The sequence below is a fragment of the Harpia harpyja genome, chromosome 5 (assembly GCF_026419915.1).
Source record: "Harpia harpyja isolate bHarHar1 chromosome 5, bHarHar1 primary haplotype, whole genome shotgun sequence".
Taxonomy (NCBI): domain Eukaryota; kingdom Metazoa; phylum Chordata; class Aves; order Accipitriformes; family Accipitridae; genus Harpia; species Harpia harpyja.
Window position 1 is genome coordinate 57,264,167 of NC_068944.1, and position 26,841 is coordinate 57,291,007.

General features: G+C 37.4%; 1 protein-coding gene across 40 annotated transcripts in view; it reads left to right on the forward strand.

Annotated features, from left to right (window-relative positions):
* RIMS2 (regulating synaptic membrane exocytosis 2) overlaps positions 1 to 26,841 on the forward strand; it is a 493,527-nt gene that overhangs the window by 114,629 nt on the left and 352,057 nt on the right. For all 40 annotated transcript variants that reach the window (XM_052787016.1, XM_052787021.1, XM_052787004.1 and 37 more), the window contains one exon: positions 20,888 to 21,198. In XM_052787016.1, the coding sequence (XP_052642976.1) occupies positions 20,888 to 21,198 (311 nt within the window). The remainder of the gene's footprint in view (positions 1 to 20,887; positions 21,199 to 26,841) is intronic.

Sequence of the window (26,841 nt, forward strand, 5' to 3'; positions counted from 1 at the left end):
ACCGCCGAGGAAAATGACTGGCCTGGCTGAATGGGGAGCTTTTGCTAGGAGTCAAGAAAAAAAGGAGAGTTTATTATCTCTGGAGGAAAGGGTGGGCAACTTGGGAGGAGTACAGGGATCTTGTTAGATCATACAGAGAGAAAATTAGAAAGGCAAAAGCTCAGCTAGAACTAAATCTGGCCACTACTATAAGGGACAACAAAAAATGTTTTTACAAATATGTTAACAGTAAAAAGAATCCCAAGGAGACTTTCTATCCTTTAATGGATACAGAAGGGAACGTAGCCACCAGAGATGAGGAAAAGGCTGAGGTACTTAATGCCTTCTTTGCCTCAGTCTTTAATAGGGAGACCAGTTATCCTCAGGGTACTCCACCCCCTGAGCTGGAAGGTAAGGATGAAGAGCAGAACACACCCCCCTTAATCCAGGAGGAAACAGTTAGTGACCTACTACGCCATCTGGCCACTCACAAATCTATGGGTCCCGATGGGACCCATCCAAGAGTACTGAGGGAACTGGCAGAGGTCCTTGCCAAGCCACTCTCTATCATCTATCAGCGTTCCTGGTCAACAGGGGAGGTCCCAGAGGATTGGAGGCTTGCCGATGTGACGCCCATTTACAAGAAGGGTCGGAGGGAGGATCCAGGGAACTACAGGCCTGTCAGCCTGACCTCGGTACCAGGGAAGATTATGGAACAGTTTGTCTTGAGAGCACTCACATGGCAAGTCCAGGATAAGAAGGGGATCAGGCCCAGTCAGCATGGGTTTACGAAAGGCAGGTCCTGCTTGACCAACCTGATCTCCTTCTATGACCAGGTGACCCACCTAGTGGATGAGCGAAAGGCTGTAGATGTTATCTTCCTTGACTTCAGCAAGGCCTTTGACACTGTCTCTCATGGCATACTGCTTGAGAAGCTGGTGTCTCATGGCTTGGATAAGTGTACTCTTCGCTGGGTGAAAAACTGGCTGGGTGGCCGAGCCCAGAGGGTTGTGGTGAATGGGGTGAAATCCAGTTGGTGGCGGGTCACAAGTGGTGTTCCTCAGGGCTCAGTGTTGGAGCCGGTTCTGTTTAATATCTTTATCAATGATCTGGATGAGGGGATTGAGTGCATACTCAGCAAGTTTGCAGATGACACCAAGTTGGGAGGCAGGATCCATCTGCTTGAGGGTAGGAGGGCTCTGCAGAGGGATCTGGACAGGCTGGATTGATGGGCTGAGGCCAATCATATGAAGTTCAACAAGGCCAAGTGCCGGGTCCTGCACTTCGGTCACAGCAACCCCGTGCAGCACTACAGGCTTGGGGAAGAGTGGCTGGAAAGCTGCCTGGCAGAAAAGGACCTGGGTGTGCTGGTTGACAGCCGGCTGAATATGAGCCAGCAGTGTGCCCAGGTGGCCAAGAAGGCCAACGGCATCCTAGCCTGTATCAGAAACAGTGTGGCCAGCAGGAACAGGGAGGTGATTGTTCCCCTGTACTCGGCACTGGTGAGGCCGCACCTCGAGTACTGTGTTCAGTTTTGGGCCCCTCACTACAAGACAGACATTGAGTTGCTGGAGCGTGTTCAGAGAAGAGCAACCAAGTTGGTGAGGGGCCTGGAGCATAAGTCTTATGAGGAGCAGCTGAGGGAGCTGGGGCTGTTTAGTCTAGAGAAGAGGAGGCTGAGGGGAGACCTTATCGCTCTCTACAACTACCTGAAGGGGGGTTGTAGTGAGGTGGGTGCTGGTCTCTTCTGTCAGGTGGCTGGAGACAGGATGAGAGGAAATGGCCTCAAGTTGAGGCAAGGGAGATTTAGGTTAGATATTAGGAAAAATCTTTTTACTGAGAGGGTTGTTAGACATTGGAATAGGCTGCCCAGGGAAGTGGTTGAGTCACCATCCCTGGAGGTATTCAAAAAGCGAGTACATGGGGTACTTCAGGACATGGTTTAGTGGGCATGGTTGATGGTTGGACTCAATGATCTTGAAGGTCTTTTCCAACCTAAATGATTGTATGATTCTATAATTACATAAAATCATGGGGTTTGCTTTGTATGTGGGAAGGAAATTCATCTTAATCTGCTTTAAATTCTTTTTTTAGTTTTATCTAATCCTGGTTTTGCTTCTTTTTGTCATGGACTTCATTGCAAGAGACCAAAGAAAACTTTCACTATAGTGGATGTCTGGCCTCAGTCATTTGGGAAAAGCATAATTGTTTCCATTGTTATTAACATATTTGGTTGGTAGCAAAAAGTGAAAAACAGCTCACAATTGAGCCCATAGAACCAGACACCAATCTCAAGTGCTCATTAAAAATGTCTAAAAAAGTTATTTTTTATTCAAGAGAAAATGCTTTATTATTATGGACCATGTTGCAAAGAGATTATTCTGTGGTAATGTATGTTTCTGGACTCTTTCTTGATTAATACGATTATTTTTGTTTTATAGCTTCTTGATGTATTTATCTTAACTGGTTATTTATAAGAGACTTTGAAATAAAATAGCTATGATCCTGCAACATTAGACTTCTGTAATTTTGTTGTGTCAAAAGCTTAATAAAATACCATCAATACATTTTGTATTGTGAATAGGATTCTGATACTTTTATTGTAGTTGTGTCACAAATTTTAAATTCAATTTTAAGTAATAATGAATCCAAGCCTATTAGGCTTTTCCTTTTCCTATAACTTTTAGCTTTTCTTAATGTTATTTATTAATCTTTCCTTTTCATGTTTAGTATAACACTGTCAGCACAGATTATCTGCGTATTATTTAAGGAAAACTTTGTGTAAATGAAACGTTAACATTTTTAGTAAAGGTAAGGAGACATGATCCATGTTTTGAGTGATTTTTCAATAGATAAACTTTTATTTACTGGTAACTATTCAGATCAGCATGGGGTTCTGTTAGTTGAAGCCTCCTATAGAGCATAGGTGACATGCTGAACAAAGGTGGCTGTAAACTGACTGGGTTCTTTTATGTTAAGGCCTGGATCTTTATCATCAAAGTACTGTTTTGGCTCTGTGGAGCACATCTGCGAAGTGCATGTCCCTCAGAAATGATCTGCTGCAAGATATTTTAAATCAGAAGTTTCATAAAACTTCTGTGATCAGTCACCATTTCAGATCTTTGTCATACCTTTGTCAAAAATGTTCCTAAATAAATAAATAAAAAAGATAACTAGTGAAGTATGCATTTGATTTGAAAGCATACAGTGTCTAGGCCAACTGAGAATAATAGTACTGTAAATCTGGATGTACTCTGCAGTGACGAAATTAGTAAGCATAGGAAACACAACTTTACTTCCTTCAAGGATGGTGAAGACACGACTGATCCAAAGCCACTGCCCCAATGTGCCACCTTGTTCCTGTCATTGTGATAATGCTCTCAGTAGGCGAGATGCTGTGGTGATCTACTTTTCTCAAGCCTCTAACTAGCCTGGAAAAATTTTCTTCACATCTGTTGATGTGGAAAAACAGAGCTAGATGACATGCACATATTGTAAATTTGTAATTTACATTGTAAATACACATGCATGCTCTCCCCTGTTTTTTCCTCAAGCTTGCAGTAGTTCTCACAGCTGATGCTGAATTGAAAAGAGTTTGTCTCTAGGCCAGAAGGAGAAGAGTTGTATATAAATCTGTGAGTTTCCTTTTATTGACGTCTCCAAAGCCAGTATTTCTCACTTCGTTAGCAGCAGTCCTGGCACATGAGGAGTACAACACTGAATTTTGGGCATTAATGGAACTTAAACACATTTTGTTTTTAGACAGTCCTGACATAATTTGGATAGTTTTTTTAAAACTACTAGACATGAAGCATCCTTTTTTATTCAAAGTGCAAGTGCAACTCTTTCCATGTATACCAAAATCATTCCATCCAGATCTGGTTATATGCTTCTGTTTAGTTACAATAAACCTTAAAGCAATCCTGTGATCGTTATGTGAAGTGTAAAAAAGCAAGTAAGGTTCTTTGCCCCTGTCATTTGAAAATTCTGCAGTGAGATCTTTGTTATGCCTTTACAATTGTGGTTGTCCAATGAGGGAGCTGTGGCTATTATTCTTAAAGCCTGAGGATATAATTAAGTTACTGAGACTTGTCCCATATATCCCAGCATTTGCTAGATTTCCTATAGTTAATTAGAAAGCACTGCAAACAAGCTACTTAGGCAAGGACCTTAGATGTTACTATTGTAAGTTCATAAAAAGTGGTTTTACTGTGAAATAGAAGCTTTGTTGTCCTGTGTCGTGGTTTAAAACCCTGGCCGGCAGCTAAGCACCATACAGCTGCTCGCTCACTCACCTGCCGTGGTGGGATCAGGGGAGAATTGGAATGGTAAAAGTGAGAAAGGAACTTGTGGGTTGAGATAGTAACAGTTTAATAACTGAAATAATAAAAAATAAAATTGTAAGGAAAAGAGGAAAAAAAAAAAACAGAGAGGAAAATAAAACCTAAGAAAGCCAAGTAATGCAAATGAAAACAATTGCTCACCACAAACTGACCAATGCCCAGCCAGTTCCTGGGCAGCAGGTGCCCACCAACCTCCGCCCCAGTTTATTGCTGAGCATGATGTCATATGGTATGAAATATCCTTTTGGTTAGTTGGGGTCAGCTGTCCCAGCTGTGTACCCTCCCAACTTTTTATGCTCCTCCAACCTAATGGCTGGCAGGGCAGTCTGAGGAGCAAAGGCCTTGATGCTGTGTAAGCACTACTCAGCAGTAACTAAAACATCAGTGCGTTATCAACATTATTTTCAGCACAAATCCAAAACATAGCCCCATACTAGCTACTGTGAAGAAAATTAACTCTATCCCAGCCAAACCCAGTACATCCTGCGGCTTTCATCCTTGCAGTTGTGCGTGATCATGTTCAAACTCTGGTTATAGTTATATATATGGTGATGCTAATTTTGATGTGAGCAGCTCTTCCCCTGTCTGATGTGCCATATGCTTACAGGAAATCAACTTGTCAGATAGGAGTGAAGACATAACTGATCCCAAGAAATTCTGCAAATAAATTTTTAATAGATGAAAAATAATTGCCTTTCCAATCACTTCAACCTAGGTCCCAAGTTATCCTTTAAATTACTGAAGTTTGATTTCATCTTCATCGTATTTTTCCTCAACAATCAGTGAACTTGCATGAATGTGGGGTTTTTTCGCCTGTACTTCATAGTTTTAGTATTATGAACTTCTATATTTTGAAGAAATCATCCTTCAGAACTATGAACTTGATACTATGTCCATGTGAGGACCTGATCTGCATGTCATGAAAATGATGAAAGTAGCTAGTTTTATTGACTTCGTTTTTTGAGTAGGATGATCTTAGTGAATTTAGAAAAAATCATAGAAAACTTAGAAAAGTATGTATCCTTACTCTGTAGGATTTATTGAATGAATGTTCCTCTAGTTATCAATTTAAATATTTTACCGTTTTCTGACCTATAAAGAAACAGCATATTCTGATTTTGGGTGGAAGAACTGCTATTTTCACTTCTTTTGGTTGCAGTGTAACTGCACTAAAATACATTAAAAAAATTGTAAATCATAATTTTTGGAAGTAATTTCTCTCTGAACCAAAATTTTTGTCTTTTCTGATAGGATATTTGAGAATGTTCAGGAAAATACTCTGAATATATGAGAACAAACTGTGCAGCATTCTTACTGTTTTGTTGCTCCTTTTGTAAAAGTTTGAAGTGTACATACTGTGCATTCAGAAGTCAGAGCAGGTGTGCATTTACTGTGGTGAGGTTAGCTATCTGTGAGTTACTCTCTCAAAACCAGTGTTATTCAACAAACATTTTTCAAACAGCATACAATTCTGAACAGATATAAGAAAAATGCAGTACTATCATATTCATTCAAAACTGAGGACAGAGTTTCCATTGTTCATTAGTATTAGCTGAGTCAGTCATAGTCGGATACAGCAGGCTGTAAATTGTGTATCAGCTGTGTCATGGGAACATGTTTTTCAGATTAGATACATTGAAAAACAGAATACCATCTCCCTTTTCTTGTATTATATCAAGTCTTCTGTGCTGTCTATTGGTAGCTTTATTGCTTTCACACTTAACAAATACTGATATAAAATTTTCCTGAAAGAGTGCTTTCCCTCCCTCATTTGAAAATCTGAGTCACATGGAATCAGTCTTTGAGAGATTTATCTCTTTGTGGCAGTTTAATTGAAGCTGGAACAATTTTGCCTTTGCAAACATTAGCTGTAGTAGGGGGAGCCCTCAATCTTTCAGAATTTCTTTTTTACAATTTATCTTTTTTTTTAAAAAATCTTTTGAAATGCTATCAGTGTATATAAGTGTATTTTGAAGAATGGGCTGGAATTTCGGTTCTAGAATCTGTGATGGTAAGCTGATCTTCATAAGCTCAGTTGTGGTCATCCATTACATAAAACCAGGAGGCAGTTTACTGGCATACTCATCCTCTGTCATCCACTTCGATTTAAACATATTACTGCAACTAGTGTCCTAATTGTAAAAAACAAAGAACAAAACCAATCGAAAGACTACATAAAACTTTGTCAGTGCTTCTATGACATTTAAATTAGGATTTCAAACATTTGATGTCTTTGTACTGGCAGATGCAAGAAACAAGAGAAAGAGCTTTCAAATTAGAGAATAAAATTAAAATTCTTTAAGTATCTTTTTAGCCAATTTCAAAAAAAATAAAGCACTTTATTGGTTCTAATTTGGAACTTGAAAGTTCCTGCTACTGGATGCTCTGATAATATGAGCTGTGCAACAGAATTATAAGGAAATCTTTAATTTTTTTTGGTCACTTTAATATATTTAAATGAGTCTTTTATTTGGAACAAGCTATTTTAAGGAGAACCTGTGTACTATTGAGGTGGAAAAAATCTTAAGAAAAAAAAAAAGAGGTGAAACCAAACCAAACTGTTCTAAGAATAAAAGTAGTTGAAGCATCTTGATCTGTGGCTGGTGTTCACTGGTGACACAGGGGATTTTGCAAATTCAGAAAGATTCAAGGATTTGCACTGTGAAAATTGGTACTTCACAGATTTTAAGAAATCCTAAAGTACCTAAATTTAGTTTTGTTTACAGAAAAGGTGACACTGTAGCACAAAACAATTTCATCAGAGAACACTGTAATGGGGGGGGACTATTCAGACACCTAGGTATTAGATCAATACATTGTTGAAGCAGGGCCTCTAAGCCTTTTGAGTATCTAGATCTGAAATCTAAAAGAAAAGAAAAAGAAAATGAAGCAGGAACCTTTAAAGAAATCTGGCAACTTTAGGCATGGTTTACAGAAATGCCAGAAGTACTGAGTGAAGACTTCCAAGTTTTTGTTACAACTTTCCAAAGCCCTTTACTGTTGGTGCCTTACTGTAACATTGCTAACGTAGTACACGACTAAAGCCCACTAGAGGGAGCCAGAAATATTTTATTATGATATTGCCAAGTCAGTATTTCAGATGCTTTCCATTTCTACTTTTTATCCAACTCTAGGAAAGTGTAACATAATGCTGTGTCCTTTATGGCACATTCTAATCTGCATGTTATATAGTTGTCATAGGTAAGGGTTTGTTCATGCCCCAAATCCACAAAACAGGAGCTGTCTGCTGCATAAGGCAATTTTTTGAGGCAGAGCATGCCACCAGTTACAGACTTACACATAACATCTAGGGAAGAAAGGGATGGCTTTATCAGAGAGAAATAGACCACTGTCTTCACTTTCAATGGAGTTAAATGTGGGTTAGGTCTGGTCCAGAACTGGGAATGAAAACACATACAACTTCACATCCTGAGAAGGTAAAAAATTCTTTCATAAAGAAACCATTGTGTCAGGATTTAATCTCAATGAAAGTGCCTGTTTAACCACTTTTCTTTCTGGAACCTCAAGTATTTAACCTAGTCCGTTTATGTAGGCTGCATGCAGTGTCTCCACAGACCTTGATTTGCTTCACTCAACGTTGTCTGTAGTGTATGCTGAAAAAATGAAGGGAGAAGCAGAAACCACATGGAGATGACAATAGTAAGATATGCTGTTTATCAAGGTAAATTGATAAGAACTTCCAGCTGTAGAGCTGGAATATAATAACTGCACAGCCTATTTAAAAAGACTTCCTAACAAACTACATGCTCTTTGTTGGGCAAACTGCATGTCATTTCTAATGCACAAACAGTTTCCAGGACATGCTTCTAGAAAGTCTTTTCTTCTGATGAGAGCTTCAAATCCTGATGCAAAGTTTGTCAGGACTAAATTATCTTTAAAATTAGGTAATATTCTTTGAAAAGTCCGCTAGTTGTTAGCTGCAAACTGAAATCGTAGTGTGGACACTTTTTTGAAGAGAGCGTACTAGCCTATTCAGCTATTGGTATTCTTTGAGACATTTAGTCCATGACTTGTTTTCTGTTCTTACTTCATCTGTATTCTCATGAGTTTTGAAGGACTTAAGGTATGAGACGTTGCATTGTCCTGCTTTATACTGTCAGTTCACATGCACATAATGTGTATGTGAAGATCTTTACCACCTTCTATCTCTCTTTCCCAGCAAGTAGGAAGGATGCAAAAGAACAAGAAAGCAGGAAGTGGTTGTTAAACTGTAGATACAACTGTCTGAGTGAAATGCGAAGTAGTACTTATTTTAGGGAAGGCAGTAATTCTCACAAATAACACTTTCAAAGCTTGCTAATTTATACTGGCAGCGAAGTGGAAGCATTCACTTAGCTACCTCAACAGGCTGCTGAAGTAGCAGAAGGACTTTGCATATGTGGAATTTGTAGATATTTTAAAGGAAGAAATTATTATGGAAGTACAGAGAGTTGTCAATATATATAAAGTAGAAATGTAGGCAATTAACCAGATGTGTTTCCTAACAAAGGGGATTATCTGACACTGCAATTTAAAAAATTAGCTTTATTTCATTGTACATAACTTCCTTTTTCCTTTCATAGAATATGGTTGCTCTTTTCAGCATATTGATAAATAATATATACCTGACAGTGTTAGGTGTCACTAAGTCTGTTGCTTTTCTACTCTTATTCTCCTTTACTATTTTGAAATTCATCAAACTGACATACATGTAAAGTATTTTTTTAATCTTAGGTTTTCTTACTGTTCTGTCACCGTTAACTGTGGCTGCATCTCATGGACGGTTAAGTTGTGTAGCTGTTGCAGAATGCAACTCAGTGTAGGTTTCCAGCCTGTATAGCACAGCATAGCTAGCCAGTCGAGGGAGGTGATTGTCCCACCCTGCACCGCACTGGGGTGGCCCACTTTGAGTAGTGTGTGCAGTTTTGGGTGCCTCGATGTATGAGGGACATCAGACTATTAGAGTGTGTCCAGAGAAGGGAGACCAGGATGGTGAAAGGTCTCGAGGGCAAGACTTACAAGGGGCAGCTGAGATCACTTGGCTTGTTCAGCCTGGAGAGGAGAAGGCCGAGGGATGACCTCATCACAGTCTACAACTTCCTCAAGGTGGGCAGCGGAGGGGGAGGTGCTGATCTCCTCTCTGGTGACCAGCGATAGGACACGAGGAGATGGAATGAAGCTGCGTCAGGGGGAGTTCAGATTGGTCATTAGGAAAAGGTTCTTCACTGAGAGGGTGGTCGGTCACTGGAACAGGCTGCCCAGGGAAGTGGTCACAGCACCGAGCCTGTCAGAGTTCAAGGAGCGTCTGGATGACGCTCTTAGTCATATGGTTTAGTTTTAGGTAGTCCTGGGAGGAGCAGGGAGTTGGACCCGATGCTCCTTATGGGTCCCTTCCAATTCAAGATATCCTATGATTCTATATGTCTTATTTTTTGTCTGAGCTTTGCAGCTTGCACTGTGAGCTGTGCTGCTGTGACTGCATTGTTAAGAGTCTAGGCAGCAAGTTTATGTTAAGTTGAAGAATGTTTATGTGGGATTCAATACAGCAATAACTGCATGATAAGCATCTCAATTTTTCTATTACCATTCTGATACATTTCATTACAGTTGGATCTTTCATTTTTCTCAGAGAATTTCAGTAATGAGTGATGACACAGATGATGTAAGTGGTGTACTTCTGTTGACTTCAACTTAATGCTGTCTGCATACAGACCCCATGCTTATTGTGGTCCTGTCACATTTTCTCCCTTTTTGGCCTTTTATTGATGTTGATACCGTGTCTTGTAGTACTAAATAACCTGTGAACACTTAGTGCCATTCATCTTCAGACAGTTTATAAGCATTAACTAATGAATATGCTCAGCACCTCTGTGCTGTAGATCATTTGTTATTTTTATTAGCTGGTTCCCTAATGAAGCGGCATAAAAAACTTCTAATTGAGACTTTCAGGCAACAAAAGTCTCAAAATCAAATCACTGTAAGATATTTGGATATTTCTACCAGTGCCTTTGAGAGTAAAAATCTGTGAAATAAAACAACTTGGAACAGTCATTTGGATGATTTCTGTTGTGTGCCAAATCTGGTGGAACACAGTACTTACTTGCCTGAATTAATTATTACAAAAATATTTAAGAAAATAAGAAAATGTTGTAATAATATTTTCTTGAATAAAACTTAATATTTTCAGACATCCTGGATTTGTGTTTTAAACTGTTAGCATCAATCACTTTGCTATAGAACTGTTGAAAATTAGTGATTCTAATGTCTATTTATATTACCTTACTCTGGCCATAACTTTCTATTTGTACTATTTGTATTATTTGTATTTTTCTACCAAAAATTTAACTGCCATCACAAATTTTTAATCCATCAGCAAAGTTGCTCTAACAACGGTTTCTATAGAGAAATTTTTTTTTGAGGAATTCAGGGAACAAATAGGCAAAAAGCAGCTGGACTGAGGAGTTCAATGAACTCCGTGTGCAGAGATGGCTAGGGATTAGAGTGTAACAAGTAACTATAACTTCTTTGCAGAAGTTTAAATGGTACAAGACCACCTAGAAATTGCTGGTTAAACTGAAACAATGAGGATTAACTGAATAATGATATAGAGGGGAAGGCTATAAGCAACTTCCTAGCTGAGTTCCTCAAGCATTAGTGCTGGGGAAGTTCTTTAATATTTTCACTAGTGGCCTTGGTATAGAGAACAAGAATGCTGTAATTAAACACATTGGTGACACAAAGTTGGATACTTATCAGTACAGGGGAGCAATGGGATACCTTACAATAAAGAACCAGATGACCTTGTGAACTCCAGTAGTAAAAATGAGTGAGATTAAATAGCACTAAGTGTAAAATCAGGAATTTAAGGACTAGTAAGAATTTCTACTCTGAACTACAGGCTAGGGACTCCTGTGTGGCTCAGTCCTGCTCAACAACCCTGAATTCTGCTTTCCATAGCAGGGTAGCTGTGTCTAAGCTGCTTATTAGGAGCTGTTCTCCTACACTGTGTGCTGGCATCGTCTGGGAGATGCTGGTTAGCAAAGGCCTAACTGTGTCAGGAAGCATAAGAATTAGCAGGCAATCATGGACCAGCACCTGGCCCTGTGACGTCATTATGTCTTGCTAGTATAGGCATAGCCTGAAACAGCAAAATCTATTTGGTCTTGAAAAATGAAAGCAGAGAGGGTTCTGACTGGTCTCTATAAAAACATCAGGCAGCAAACACTGAGGAGAGAAAGGAGCCATTTAAACTAGATGAGAACACTGGTACAAGAATAAATAGCAATAAACTAGCGTGGAATAAATGAGCACTGGAAATTAAAAGGCATTCTTTCCATTGTAGCTGTAGGACTTGGAAAAGCATTTTGACAGATTTTGGCCTCATTATTTCTAGTTAATTTTAAGATGGCACTTTATTAAATTACAAAGTTGTTAACAAAAATGCTGTTGCCTGAAGCAGCAGGCAACTGGAATCAATACACGAGGTTGCTTTCTATCCAGTATGCTTATTTAGTGAGCTTAACCTTGCTGAGAAAAGGGACAGCTGATGTACGCTCAGTTCTCTTGCTTTCCTAAGATTGTTACAAATCTGAAACTTTAATAAAGGTGTAGCTTGGCCAACTGTACATTCTCAATATATTACATAATTATGCAAGTTTCCAAGGTTAAAGATGACTTTGTGGAACCATGTTGTAGATTCTGTTCACTTAGGGCAGGTTTATTTCATGCCAAAACCCACTGCACCTATTTAATGAGCCCTCATGGCCCTGTGGAGTACTGTGTGGGCTTACAAACTCTGTTCTCTGGAAGCAGTGCAGCTGTATTTGCTGGGACGTAACACTCACCAGTGTGTACTATGTCCGGATCACACCTGATTTCACATTAGCCATTTCCTCACTGGAAGCCTTTACATCATCTAGTTCTCCATGAAGTCATGAAAGCTTGTGAAGGAGTTGTGTATGGCCAATATGGCACTGTGCAGGAATTATGCGCTATTTCCACTGGCATTGACAGAAAGACTCTGGACTGGAAAGTGTTGAGTGATGCCTGTGCCATAACAGAGAAAGCAAATTAGTACCTTTACAGATCTTGAAGAATATAAGTTATTTTATACTTGAACTGCTTCCTTTTATGCAGTATACTTTAGGAAGGATGTGCTCTGGCTTATATTAACCCACCTAGATTAGTGTTCCAACTAACAGTTTCTAGTCCTACTATGCATGTGGAGTCCTACTGTGCACGTGGCGGCCTTTTTCACATTTTTTGAACACAAATAATCTGTTTTCCTAGTCAGTGTCTTACTCACTAATTGTAATCTTGGTTGAAAAAAAATGTATGAAAAAAATTGCTAGTATATGCCTTAAGGATAATAAAAAAATGGATAGAAGATTGATGCACTGTCCATTAGGATGGTAAGTACTGCGTTAGTACAAAACAGTGACTATACTTTTTAAAAACTGTAGTAACTTATAATATTTTTCTCTTATGCTTAAATGATAGAATCATGTAACTATATACTGTATCAACTGCATGCACAAGAAGGGATATACTTATTTTATGCCATCTCGGTTGTTTATGACCATCATAACTTTTCATGCATAATATATCCATTCACTACAAACACAAGACCAAATGTGTAGTATAGTCACCCTCTCAGTATACAGAATTTCTGTGTGCAAGTACAGATATCCTTTAAAATATATTTAAAGATGTTAGTCTCATACCAGTATCGTAATGTTTCCCACTTTTATTAACTGGTATTGGAATCCTTGTGGTATTTAATGCAATTTTGGGGCATGGGTATCCATGTGCCATTACGGATACAGGGCCAATAAACGTTATAGCAGTTTTGGCATTTGGTCAAACTGATTATTACTTGCATGAAAGTGCAAGTCAGTACCATAGCACAGACTAGTGGCATAGCAAAATATTGAAAAAATAGGTAATCTTTATCAACTCATAACAGTCACAAGTTCAGAGATTATCTTTGCTCCTGTAGTATACTTCATTGACTAAATGCATTAATTTCACAGAAGGAAATGGTGTGACACAAAGGGTGAAGGTATTCCACAGGTATAGTTGAATGAATGAAGTAGAATTGAATAGTTAAATACTGAGGTGTAACCTCTATTTGCTATAGTGCAGTATTGGATTAAAATAGAATAGAATAGAACAGAACAGAATATTTCAGTTGGAAGGGACCTACAATGATCATGTGGTCCAACTGCCTGACCAATTCAGGGCTGACCAGAAGTTAAAGCATGTTAAGGGCATTGTCCAAATGCCTCTTAAACACTGACAGGCTTGGGGCACCGACCACCTCTCTAGAAAGCCTGTTCCAATGTTTGACCACCCTTAGTAAGGAAATGTTTCCTAATGTCCAGTCTAAACCTCCTCGACCTACAATCTTCTGATTGTAGGAGAAGGTACCATGCAATGCCAATAATGTTATTAATTCCTTTTTAGAGGATATGAAATCTTGCAGATTCATTTTGCCTTGAAAGAGAAGCAGTAAAATTGATTGATAGAAAATAAAAAGCTAAACCATCATTAAGGAATATTTCACAGTACTGTAACCACTGCAAGTTTTTGTTCTCAGTTACAATCAAATAAATACAGAGTTCTATTGAACTGTTCTCTAATAGAACTATGTTCTGTTGACCTTAAAACAGTTATTTAGGTTTTATTTTTATGTAGAAAAATAGTTACCAAAATGCAGTTGCAAATGATCATAGGATCATTCCATTTGGAAGGGACCTGGGATTTATCTAGTCCAACCTCCTGCTCAAAGTAGGATTGATACTGGAAAAGAAAAAACTATTAAGTTTCAAAAAATAATAGAAGCTTGGAAAGAAGACAGCAGGAAAAGAAAAACAAGATTTCTTTGAAGAAAGGTAGAAATTGATGATGGGTGGTCCCTCATGTTTACATGATGATGACTTGTCTGTACAGTCAGAGCAGTAAAATGAATTGGAAAAGTTTCTGCTTCATTAAAAATATATCCTGACTCTGCTGTTTACAATGTATGAGCTTGAAGTAGGTATGATTTATTCCATTCACTGCAAAATGATAATTTGTGTCTTTAAAATAGATCTTAGTAAATACAAAAGCTGCATCAGTAATCTGGACCTAAACCTCTAGAATGATGTCCCTATAGATAAGCCCTAAATCCTCCAGCCATTGTAAAAGCCTTTATGTTTTCCTGAAATATGAATGTTGGCTATTGATAGCGCATGCTATGTATATGTCTTACACAGTTGTAGGCAGTTGCTTCCATTAAAAAGGAATATCAAAATTAAAAATTTTAAAGGAAGCACCTCATATAAAGGGATACAAATTTTCCCTCACCCGTAATGGAAATCAGTACTCTTAGTTGTAAGAGAGAATACAGATTTCAGATGGGGGGGGAAGTGAATTATTGTTTTTAGAGCAAACATGAGCCATTTTTTTGGTGGTGTATAGAACCAAATAGGTAGGATTTTATACTTTAGCTAACTTCAAGAAGTCTTCTATTCTAATTCAAAGAGCTTTGAACTCTAAATAATATGCAGAGTACTAAAAAGTTTTACTTCTGACAGGGACAATTAGTAGTGCTGTTGCTGTTTTACTGGAAAACTTTGGGGGATTTTAATGTATTCAGAAACAAACCAATAACCAGAAAAGCAGTTCAGTCTCATTTTCTGGGGAGTCAATGTTCCAAGTGACCCTCTCAGTCCCAGAACCAGGAGACCCAGTGATTAAACTTAAGTTCCTTGGAAACACTGTTATGTTTCAAATAGGCAAAATGGGGAAAGATCAGCAGAAATTGAGACTAGATGGAAGGAAGATACCATTGGGTCCTACTTATACTAGGGCCACATTAGCCAAAGATGCATACATTTGCTAAATAATCGTAACTGCCGTGATTGTACAGAGGAAGCTGACTCATGTTACTGAGTGCCAACGCTGATTTGGCAGTTATCTATTCCAAGTCAACATAGTGACTAATGGAGATGAAGTACTCCTTCCCTGGTGCAGGGTGGCTTCAAACATTGCACTGCTCTGTGATGTAATTAAGTTGTTTTGCATCTGTGACAGATTGAAAAAAAAAAAAAAAGAGGGACTAACTGTATGTATGTAGGTTAGTAAACGTGATTAGTTACCTTGATGTTGGACCCGAGCAAGGAGTTTTCCTACTCTTCCATTTTTCTCCACCTTCCTTTCAATGCTGTATTATTACCTTGTATAATGTTTAAGGAATTGTATCTTACATAAAATATGAGGACAAAAAAATTAATATATATTTATATTTATATTTATACCAAGTGAAATTTTCTGAACAACACTAGCAGCATGCACAACAGTTAATATAATGCTAATATATTAGGTGCTTCTGCCAAGCAGCTGAACTCTAAGACATTTGGTAAAACTATAATAATAAACCTTACTGTCCTATGAAAGCCTTCCAGTACGATTTTGCACCTCTGCACACCTGTAATTCAAAGTAATGTTCTGAAGGCTGATGAGGATTTGGTGTCATTATTTCTTAGATTGTAGTGACTAAGCTATCAAACTCAGGCTGATGTGTAATCAAATATACTGTGCGTTTTAATCTAATTTTAAAGAAAATAAGATTTCCATTTTGTTCTTAGAAGTTAGTGTTAGGCCATCTGTAATTATACTTAGGGGAACAGTGAATGGTATTTTGTAAGGTAGCTATCTTTTCACATAATTTACCTGAAAATATTAAAATGATTGTCATACTATATACTTTTTATTAAATTACATATTTTTTGCTTTAAAATGTTTGCAGATGTAATTTCTTTATAAATATCTTTTCCAGGCTGAGAGAGTTGGGGTTGTTCAGCCTGGAGAAGAGAAGACTCTGGGGAGACCTTATAGCAGCCTGCCAGTACCTAAAGGGCGCCTACAAGAAAGCTGGAGAGGGACTTTTTACAAGGGCATGTAGTGATAGGACAAGGGGTAATGGCTTTAAACTGAAAGAGGATAGATTGAGATTAGGTATAAGGAAGAAATTCATCACTATGAGGGTGCTGAGGCACTGGAACAGGTTGCCCAGAGATAGCAGGGGTGGATGCCCCATGCCTGGAAGTGTTCAAGGCCAGGTTGGATGGGGCTTTGAGCAACCTGGTCTAGTGGAAGGTGTCCCTGCCTGTGGCAGCGGGGTTGGAACTAGGTGATCTTTAAGGTGCCTTCCAACTCAGACCATTCTATGATTCTATGAATTTAAAGTGGTGTGTGAAACGTGTTTTGAAGAATTTAATAGTAGACAAATCTGTAATGTTTGATTTAGGACAATACAAGGGAGTGATTTTTTTGTGCATTAATTATGTGTGATATGTAGATTTGAAATGGCTGATAATTGCAGGTTTTGCAGAATTTGTTTTTGTGGGCTTATGTAATAAAAAGTGCTAATATTATGTGATGAAAGCTTTTGGGCAGTGTTAGCAGAAGTGAGAGCATATTATGAAGAATCTTGTAAAAACTGCTGAAGAAATCCAAAATGTGTTAGAACTTGTTTGTTCTGTGTGTAGAATTAATCTTTGTGAATGAAAGCACATGGAAGGTTTGAGGTAAATCTGTCTAATCCACATTCGGAATACTTCTTCTCAGTGTTGGGTAAAAAAAGACATTTTTCGTAAAAAACCCAAATTAAATTAAGAGTTAATGTGAAAATGTCAGGCTAGATATATTTTGTGTGGTTATTTTCACAGTTTACAGGAGAAATTTATTTGAAAAGAACTTCAGCAGTTCTTATCCTAGGCACTAGGTGGTGTTTCAGCCTTTTGTACTGAAATGCACGTCTCGATACAGTGCCCCTAGCACTTTAGATGCTAATTTTAAACGAGTACTTAAATAATAATTAAAGATGTTGGAGAGCAGATTTTTGTCCATTTTTTCCTTTTCAAATTGGCAGTGTTCCCATGTTGAGAAGAACTGACACGCACAAGTTGCAATGCTGATGTTCATGTACAAAATGTGTTCACGACTGTTGAACTCTGAAGAGTGGTGGTTAGGAGATTTGAAAATGGGTGTAGTAGGTAGCGTGCCTACATTAGAGCGCAGATTTCTGATGTAAGGGATTAGCCCTTTTTTAATTACTGTTTTAGAAGGGAAACTTCTGTGGGTCATCTTTGCAGATATGTCAAAATGCATGTATTGAGCATCCAATTGACTCGCGTAGTCTCCCCTTCCCTTCTCTGCTGTGCTGCTGTCACAGTCACATGAAATGCTCTGTCCTGGTGGGGACTTGGCAGGGACAGAGCTGCTCTGCGTGTATGTGAGCTGCTCAGCACTATGTTGCAGGCACCTGGGGGCAAAAGCAGAAATCCTGTCCAGGAATATGCCACCTTCCCGTCTGTGCTCTTACGACACTATCTTACATGTGTGTCTGTCATTTAATTGAGAGGTCTGCACTGTAAATTACCAGTATTTTTTAAATTGCAAGTGTACTTCTACATGCTACGATAAGGTGGAGAAGCTAGTTTAGCCCTGTACTGATTGAGGGCTTGAACTGCTAACTGCTTGGTGCCCACTGAAAGCACATAAATTTCTATGTATGTGTGACAGTTGCCAATCTGCTCATTGTATGTGATTATTTGAAGCTAAAATTATAACTACTTGGGTCAACACTATGGAAGTCTACATGTTGCAAGTACATTGCAAATAAGGCTTTATTGGAAGTGTTAGCTATAAATATGAAACACTCTTAGAAGGGCAGAAAAAATCTGCAAAATACATAAATATATGCATTTTTAATGCTGTATATTTGAATTTTTTTCAACATGAAATACTTTAACTAAAGTTTTCTTTTCTGTAAAAATTTTCTTTTTTTCATGAAGTGCTTTCAGTTTAAGTGCTCATACTGTTTCCTGCAGGCCTGACCCAATTACTTCGGTAGTCTGTAAGAAACACTGCACAATGTAAACTGTTGAAACCAGTTTGACTTCAGCAGGGCCTGGGACATAATATGGTGTCTTCCTTGAAGTGTCACTGACAGTCACTGAAAAACAGCTTCCAAGCTATAGAGGTGGAAATAAAATACCAGATGATGATACAGTAGATAACGACAACAAAGATAGGCATAGCATCTTTAATCAGGGACTGGGTTTGATGAAACTTCTACCATAAAATGTTTGCTTGTTTCACATGGGTCTCATGGCACTGACAATTGCATTGCTCTGTTCTGCTATACATCATCATCTACCTAGTTTGGCAGGAGCTGAGATTTATGTTGAAACAGATCACTAAATTTTGTGTATCACGGGGAAGAGGTTAGGTCAGGAGTACTCCTCCTGATTCTACTTTTAGAGGAGGAGATATTAAATCATACTCATTCAGAAGGACCTCTCATTCTCTTGGGTACAAGAGAATAATACTGGTCATCCTGGAGTGCATTATCCTGGGACAAAATGTGGCTGTAAGCCAAGGACATAGTTGCTCAAGTGTTTAGACTGTTATATCTATTTTTTGTGACATTTTAACATCTACTAATAGAAGGAAAAATAACACAGAAAAACTTTGGGGGATTTTACCTTGTAGTCATTCAAATTGTTATATATTTGAATACTTAAATAATTGTTTCAGATCTGGTCCTTTCATTGCCCTGACATATATATGGAAAGTTTAGAACTTCTTTCAGCTGTGTACAAACCAAGCAGAAATATTAAAGGCTTTTAATTGTTACTGATTAAAGAGAGCAAAAATACTTCTGTCTTTTGTGCTGAAATTTCAGTTTGGAGCTTTCATGTACTTTCTAACTTAATTAGCAAAGGTAAAACAGACCTGTTCTTAAATTTGTATTTGAATGATGGCCAGGCCTGAAACATACACAGTATTGACCTTTGTTCTCAGGACCTCTAACTTGCTTCAGACAGCAAGCTGCTGCTCAGGGAGTCTCTTTTTTACCCTGCTTTGATACTTTGTTCTGTCTGGTTGAAATCATCAGACATGAGTTCTCATAGATGGAATATCAGCATTATAAAAAGTTAAGAAGGAAGTTTACCATGATGGGGCATATTGCCACCATTAAATGGACAAGTGGTGCCTCCTTTTCCTGCCCCAGCATGGCAGTTTGTGAATGAGGCAGTCAGTGAGTTTAATTTGAGTACAAACCTTGTATCCAAGTAACCTTCTATACGACGCTTTCATCAAAACATTTTTGGCGAGACTTGACTGGACAGCATGGTCTAAATTTTCTATTGGATAGCTGTCTGGAGAATAAAAGTAAGATACAGATTGCAGCTTCTGAAACGTTTTCTGCTGGACTGAGGCAGATGTATTGTGGAGGTAGAAGCTACATTTTCCATGTGATTCAACCATGGAACTAACTGCATTTAAAAGAATAATGGAAGAGCATTAATGTAAGCCTTTGAATGTCCTGTACTGTAAACCCTTGAAAAAGAGGCAGCTTGGTGTAGGATTAAAACCGCAGGCTTGATAACTAGGTTGAAGGCTGAGTGTAGACATTCAAGGAACATGTAGTAGAAAAGATACAATTTTGTCTGTGAGCTAAGACAAAAATATATAACAGAAGAGCTGAGTTAAAGCTAAAGAAAAATGGAGATTAAGGAGTGAAGGACTAAACTTGTGGTAAATTAATGCTATGTACAATCAAAATTTTAAGATAACACAATAACCAGTTTGAATGTGCCATTGTATTAATAACCGGTCTTTTGTAGTTGATTCATTACATCCTGATTTATTCTCATGTAACAGAAGAACTGAATGTGAAATTAATTTACAGATAATTGGCATTGGCAATTTCCTGCACTGCCATGTGACTAAGGTGATCGGATACAAAAGCTTTGCAAGCAAGTACATTTTAGAATATTAAAAAAATCTCATTACTATGCAGAGGATCTTACAACTGGGAAGCTGTAATAATTTTAATAATTTAGTAAGCATACAGAGAAAGCTAAATCTTGGCCATGGAGACACTCACCACCTTATATATTGTGTTACTTTATTTATAAAATGGCTTTGATTTACAATAGCTTTGAAAAGCAAGTCACTTTTCAAAGTCAGCTTCTTCATGTAAATGTAAGATACAGATCACCACTGAAGTAAATCAGCAGGGCATTTTGGACAATTATAAAATTACTTGTTTGCAACAGCAGAGGATCTATTCCAAAGTTCCTCACTCTGACTTAGTAAGAGATTAAATGTTTAATGCATTTTTTATTCCTTTTTTTCTATCATCCTATCATCCTCAACCTATAGTCTTCATTTTCAAATATTACATTTACTGCCATTGGAATGTCAATATGTAGATTCTTTTCATTTATATTGCTACTGTCTGTGGTTTTCCCTTGTATTACAAATGATGCAGCAAAAGTAGAATAAAAGTATTTTTGTGTTTGTATTTTTTTCTGAAATGATTTCCTCCAAGGTTGTACAGACATATTTTATTGTGCTGTGGCTAAACTATTGTAATTTTAATAGAAATAATTAAAAAGTATTCTTTCTGCCTTTCAAAATGACAATTATTTGATATATGCTTGATGAAAACTTTGTGTACAGTGTTCACAAGCTAACGGATTTTCCATTTAAATGTGTCTCAACAGGTAATGTGGGTATGTAACTTGTGCCGAAAACAACAAGAAATCCTCACAAAATCTGGAGCCTGGTTCTATAACAGTGTATCAAATGCACCCCAGCAGCCTGACCAAGAAGGTATTAGAGGTTTGCGGAATGAGGAAGCACCTCAAGAGAAAAAAGCAAAGCTGCAGGAGCATTTGCAGTACCAGGGACCATCAGGTGACATATCCACACAAGTTTTGGACAAAAACAGATCTCAAGGGCTCACAAGGCAAGACTCAATTAAGAATGGTTCAGGAGTAAAGCATCAAGTAACAAGTGACACAACGTCAGACAGGTAAGAAAGTTTTTGATGTTTATACTGATAAGATCTGCTGAATTTATGCTACAATTTTTATTTTGTCTTTTTAAGTTTTATCTCATTTTTATTCTATAGCCTATAAAATATATACTGGGCTTCTTGAAACAATTCTAAGAAGCAGCAGCTGAGGAGTCTCTCATTGTATTCAGATGGTCACAGACAATGTGTGTTCTTCATTCCTTTCCATTAAAAAAACAACATGGAAAATGACAGTTGCAGTGTGACAGAGCTTGTCCATGTGCTTGCAACTTTCTCGAATTATAGTCATTGTGCTGTACAGAATGTTACCATTTTTCTTTTGTGGCTACTAACTTTATAGCAGAATTTTAGTAATCCAAAACAGGGCTCAAAAAACGAAGTTAATGGAAGATGGTGGCTGTCCAGACTACTGAATTAAATCATCTGGTAGTACTTGCAATACATAGTATTGAAGACGGTGAAATCTTTGTGTGATGACCTGAGTCTTTTCATGGTTTCTCAGTTTCTTGCTGTTAGTTATTGTCATTAGTACGAAAATTTTTTTCTTCAATGGTTTATCTCAGTGTTACTTGGCATTGGTTGAAACTGTGGCTGTTTCAGCGCTAATGTAGTAAGACCCAGTTTAGCCAGAAGCTGGAGCTGGAAATTCCCTCCCTTTATCTTGAATGTGATTGTACCAAAAGGCACCAGAAGGCTCTCAACCTCTGTGGCTACATTTTACTGGAACACAAAAGTAAAAACTGTTTCATTGAATAAATCTAATTTCTTTCTAAGCAAGACCAGAATAGAACTTTAAATATGGAGGGAAGAGAAAGAAGAGAGTGAGCTTGCTCACGTGTTTCCATGGAAATGATACCCTCTCTCTCCAGAGACCTCCACCTGCCTTGGAATTTGGCAGCCAGAGCAGTATAATCTGGCAGTCTTCCTCTGCTGCCCAGCTATGACCTCGTTACAATATTTATTCCGCAAGCTTGAAACAAGTTAGACAGCTATAATATCTTTTACAGCTAATATAATTAAAATTGTTTTCCTTTTCCCTCACCTCTTGTATTCTACCATATTTTATTTCCTATTTTTGGTCTTATTTGGGAACAAACTGAATGTAATTAATCTAACCCTTTTTGTTTAACTTACTCTGCCTGTTGCCCTTTGCTCTGATTTCAGCTGATGGGTTCAGTACTTAGTGGCTCTGAGTGCTCCTCAGTTATATGCATGGTCTCTGAGAAATACAGCTGGCAGCTTAACGTGATGCTAAAGAGCAGGAGAGAGAGACTGATTCTCTTGTGGTTCTTCTTTTTCCTTAATTTTGCCAGGAAAATGGTATCATACATAAAGTGATGATGAAAAACCCCCTTCTTGTTCTCAGCAATAATTTAACTCTGAAAGTGTTTTTATATTATATGCATGCAGTAAGAGAGATGGAGGGAGGAATATACAAATAAATATATCATTTGGATATGTAATATGCACTTATCCTAAACAGAATAATATGATAAACATGGACAATATAAAGTAATATTTACCAACAGGAAGAATGTAGACTTTGTGCCTGAAATCAGAACCATTCTGCTAATTGTGATCACTTCTACTCAACATATTGTTTAAATCCAGATTGTTTTTTCAGCCATTATACTCTTCCTGTTTTATTTGGATACTAATACTAGTGTTCCCTAATTAACATATACAAGTATGCTTAGAGTATATTTATGATATGTATTACATGCTATTGAAGGTAGAGGGTCTTCTGAATAATTTTCTTTCCTAATGTTCCTCACCTTAACTGTCTTTCCTTTGCTGGAGATAATGAAAAAGACTCCTCCTTGATGCCCAATCAATGTCTGATTGGTCAAACGGGCTTTTAGAGGAGAATATCAGCATCTCTGAGAGAGACTATCCCAGAATTCAAGGCTGGGGATAGGCCTTAAGTTTGTACCTGTATATGCTGTGGTGCCATTGCTGTTCTCAGCAATAATACTGAGAAGGCTTACGATTTTATTACATTCAACCACCGTTAAGAACAGAAGATAATATATTATTATCTTTATACTGAAGTAATGTATAGAATATGTATCATAATTTGATATAATTTTAATATTAAGATTTGTAAATCCATCTATGTTCTCTTTATTATTATTGATCAAGTTAAAAAAACTAATTTTATCTATTTGAAACTTGCAGTTGTGGTCAAGTGATTGTAGATAACTTTTCCTAAAGGCTTCTCGTCTTCTGTCTTCTTTTCTGAACGCTTCATATTATGCTGTTTTTTTTTTTTAACATTAACTGAAAGAACCAGCCAGTAGAGAAACATGTTACATGGGACATCATCATGACAGGTTTTTTTTCTATTCTTAAATTAATTCTGTGCAGAAATTGAGATATTCTATTATGGTAGACCATTTGTCTAGATAAGCTAATTCTAGGAGAAAAACATGGCTGTTCAAAATGTCCAAAATAATAGGGAAATAGCCAAAACGGTCTCAAATATTTGGAAGTGGTTGTTATTTATCTTGCACAATGTCAATAATAGAAGTAAGTAGAAAGTGAGAACTATATTGTCTGTTTTATTTTTCATCCCAAACACATTAGTTTTGACACAAAAAATAATTTAAAAAGTTAAAAACAATAAAACACTTGTGAAAAAAGTAATTGCTAAGACTCTATATACTTGGGTTCTTATGATTCAAATACAAAGGTAAAATGTCGTTTTTTATCAAAGTTTTTTTAACATTGGCAGCTTCCTTTGATGTTGCAGCAATCATTACTTAGTAGTTCTTTATATCAAGTATATATCTTATCTTGGTCATCTGGAGACAAACTGGTCACAGAGTAAAGGGCAACACTCACTCCTTGAATCTCAAGAACATCAATGCCATTTCTGTTTCATTCCTTACTATATCTTACTTGGTTGTGCTTTTTTGTTTTTCCATTCTTGAGTGGTACTCACCATATTTTTTCCTGTTTTCTTTACCAGTATTATTCTTCCTTAAAATAATATTAATTGTTTCAGCGATTAGACTAGTATTCTGTTCCCTTGATGTATGCAATCAATAGATCCCAAACTGTTCAGACAGACAGATAGGTACTTGATTGTAAATCTTCTTTGACTGTTTTGATATTTGTTGTCTTAAAGAAGTCTGGGATGATTTTGGATTGCACATCTCCAAGGATGTTTTTCTTATACTGGGTCTATTGTGGAAGAAAAGAAAAGACAAGAACTATTCAGGAGCAAGTAGTTACCACCAGCAGAACAGTTTTCCATTATTAAATTTTTTTCTAGTTCATATCCAATATTTATAATGTGCCTTACAGTGCTTTTAGTGCTTTCTGTGTAGTAAACCCATGGAGAAGGCAGAGGCAGCAAGCATGCTGTAGGGTCCAGTGTTAGATTACTTTCAGTAATTGACTGTCTTATATTTGACATTGTTTGAGGTGATACTAGCATAATTTGTATCGCATGGAGATTTTATGCTAAGGGCAGTTGAAAAGTAACCATATGTAGTGGTTTTCACAGACTTAACCTTGTGAGCAGAGTATGCATGCTGTTGTAGTATAATGCTAGACTCCCTGAAAACTGCCAAATGATGTGAACCAAAGAAATGCAAAATATTACTCTATGTAATCCATAGACTCAGAAGGTCCATTCTGAGGTCTGCTGTGCACAGATGGTAGATTTATGGCTGTTTGCACTGCAGTTCTTTGATTTGTACTATCCAATTTCACGTTAATTTTGGATTATACAAAAGGGTCTTTTATTTTATTTTGATCAAAACCATTCATGTACTCTATTGTTCCCAAGACCTACGCTAGTCATCATTCAATACATTGTGTTTTCTTTCTAGCAGCAAAATTATTTGAATAGACATAATCTTTTTTGAGTCATTTTGTATCAGGCAATCAGCTTGTGAAATGGTTGTTTTCTTCATTCCAAAACCTAAGCCAAAGCAAATGTTTATAATGTCCTATTAAAATGTGTATAACTTCCTAATAATAAAAGCTGGAGAACAGGGAACCTTAATGCTGATACAAAGGGCTTTTTTATGTATCATTCTGTTTGCCTGAATTGTTAGATCTTTAGGTGATGTTGCCTTGCTTGAATTGTAAAATAATTGTTTTTCTTGCTCTTGGTAGGATCCACTGTAAAGCCATTTCAGTCATTTTCCACATATGAATTTAGTGTTTTAAATTGTAAATCTTCTGTGACATTCCAGAGGTGTTGCTTTATAAACCTCTTTTCTATATATGTGGCATTTCACTATCCTTTTTAAGCAATAACTCTTTTGAAGTAGGAGACAACCCATGCATCTTCCCAGTGCATGGTTATGATGACATTACTATTTCTAATCTAATGCCTATCTGAAATGATGTTATGTAGTTCAGGTAGATGTGAATGATTAAGTGTGGTCGTCCCCATGTCCGCCCCCCCCCCCCCCCGCCCCCCCAATCCATCCTGTACGAATCCAAAATGCTTCCAAAATTTGAAAATGTTAACTTTGATTTTACAATATATATTTGTCATGCATTCTATTAGTGTAAGAAGAGCTCTCCTCAAGGATACTTTTTGTGAGATTCAATGCAAAAAAAAAGTGAAAATATCATGAGAAAGTTTGTTTTCATGTTTCATGAGTCAATCTATTATTGCTGCATCTGTCAGAGGGTGAGCAATGTCAGAAAAAGAGAATTAGTTCTTGGTATCTGTAAAGATCGTGATCTGTAAGATCCTGATTTAAAGCAAGACTAATGAAGAAAGCTGCCTGAACCCCTTTCAGATTAAGTGTAAGGATATGAGATCAAATCATAAAAACCAGAATGAAAACAACAAATTGAGAGAGTGAGCAGCTGCAGAATTGTACAACAGCAGTATTTATTTTCCAGGCCAGCACACATGGATAAAATATATCCTCCTTCTCCCTTCCTTCCCTTCTCCTTTCAGAGATACATATGTATTGTGGGGGTTCATTTTCTATCCTTTTTATCTCAGAAAAAAAGGAGGATTTTCATGGTGGTTTCCACACACTGTAGTGGGTTTGGAGGATGCATTTTATTCTGAGTAAGAACTGCAGACAAGACTGTTGAGGCTACTTGGGTCTGAAGATGCAGGTTTTGTGCATATATTCTTTATGGAATGTATACACGTTTCCCACATATAAAGGTTTTATTCTGTTGCGTTACCAATGGCAGTAGAATGAAAGTGGTCCCCTGTGTCCCTTTGCTTCCGTTCTTGGAAGGAGTGCCAGTATGAGTTGGCAGCGTAGGCTCTGTCTTTTGGGACTGCCATTGGGGATGTCAGGGTGTGAACAGAGAGAAAAAAGAGACCAAAATAAGAGGGAAGAGGAGGAGAGGGGAAAATGCAGGCATAAGCTAGCTGAGAAACATCAAAGAGCAGCATGAATTAAATAAATGAAATGTGTGTCCATCTGTTTCATGTTATATCTTTTTCAAATGGCTCTTCTTTAATTGCTGGATTATGAACAACTGATACTGAGAACACCACTGATGGTAGTTTTTTGCAATTTAAAGTATGACAATGTAACATTAAAGAATCAGTCAATTACATTTCTTTCTGAAAGGCTGAAAGCTGGCCGTTTCCCACGATTATCACTATTTTTCTTCTGCAACACTTATGACACAGCACTGTGGTGC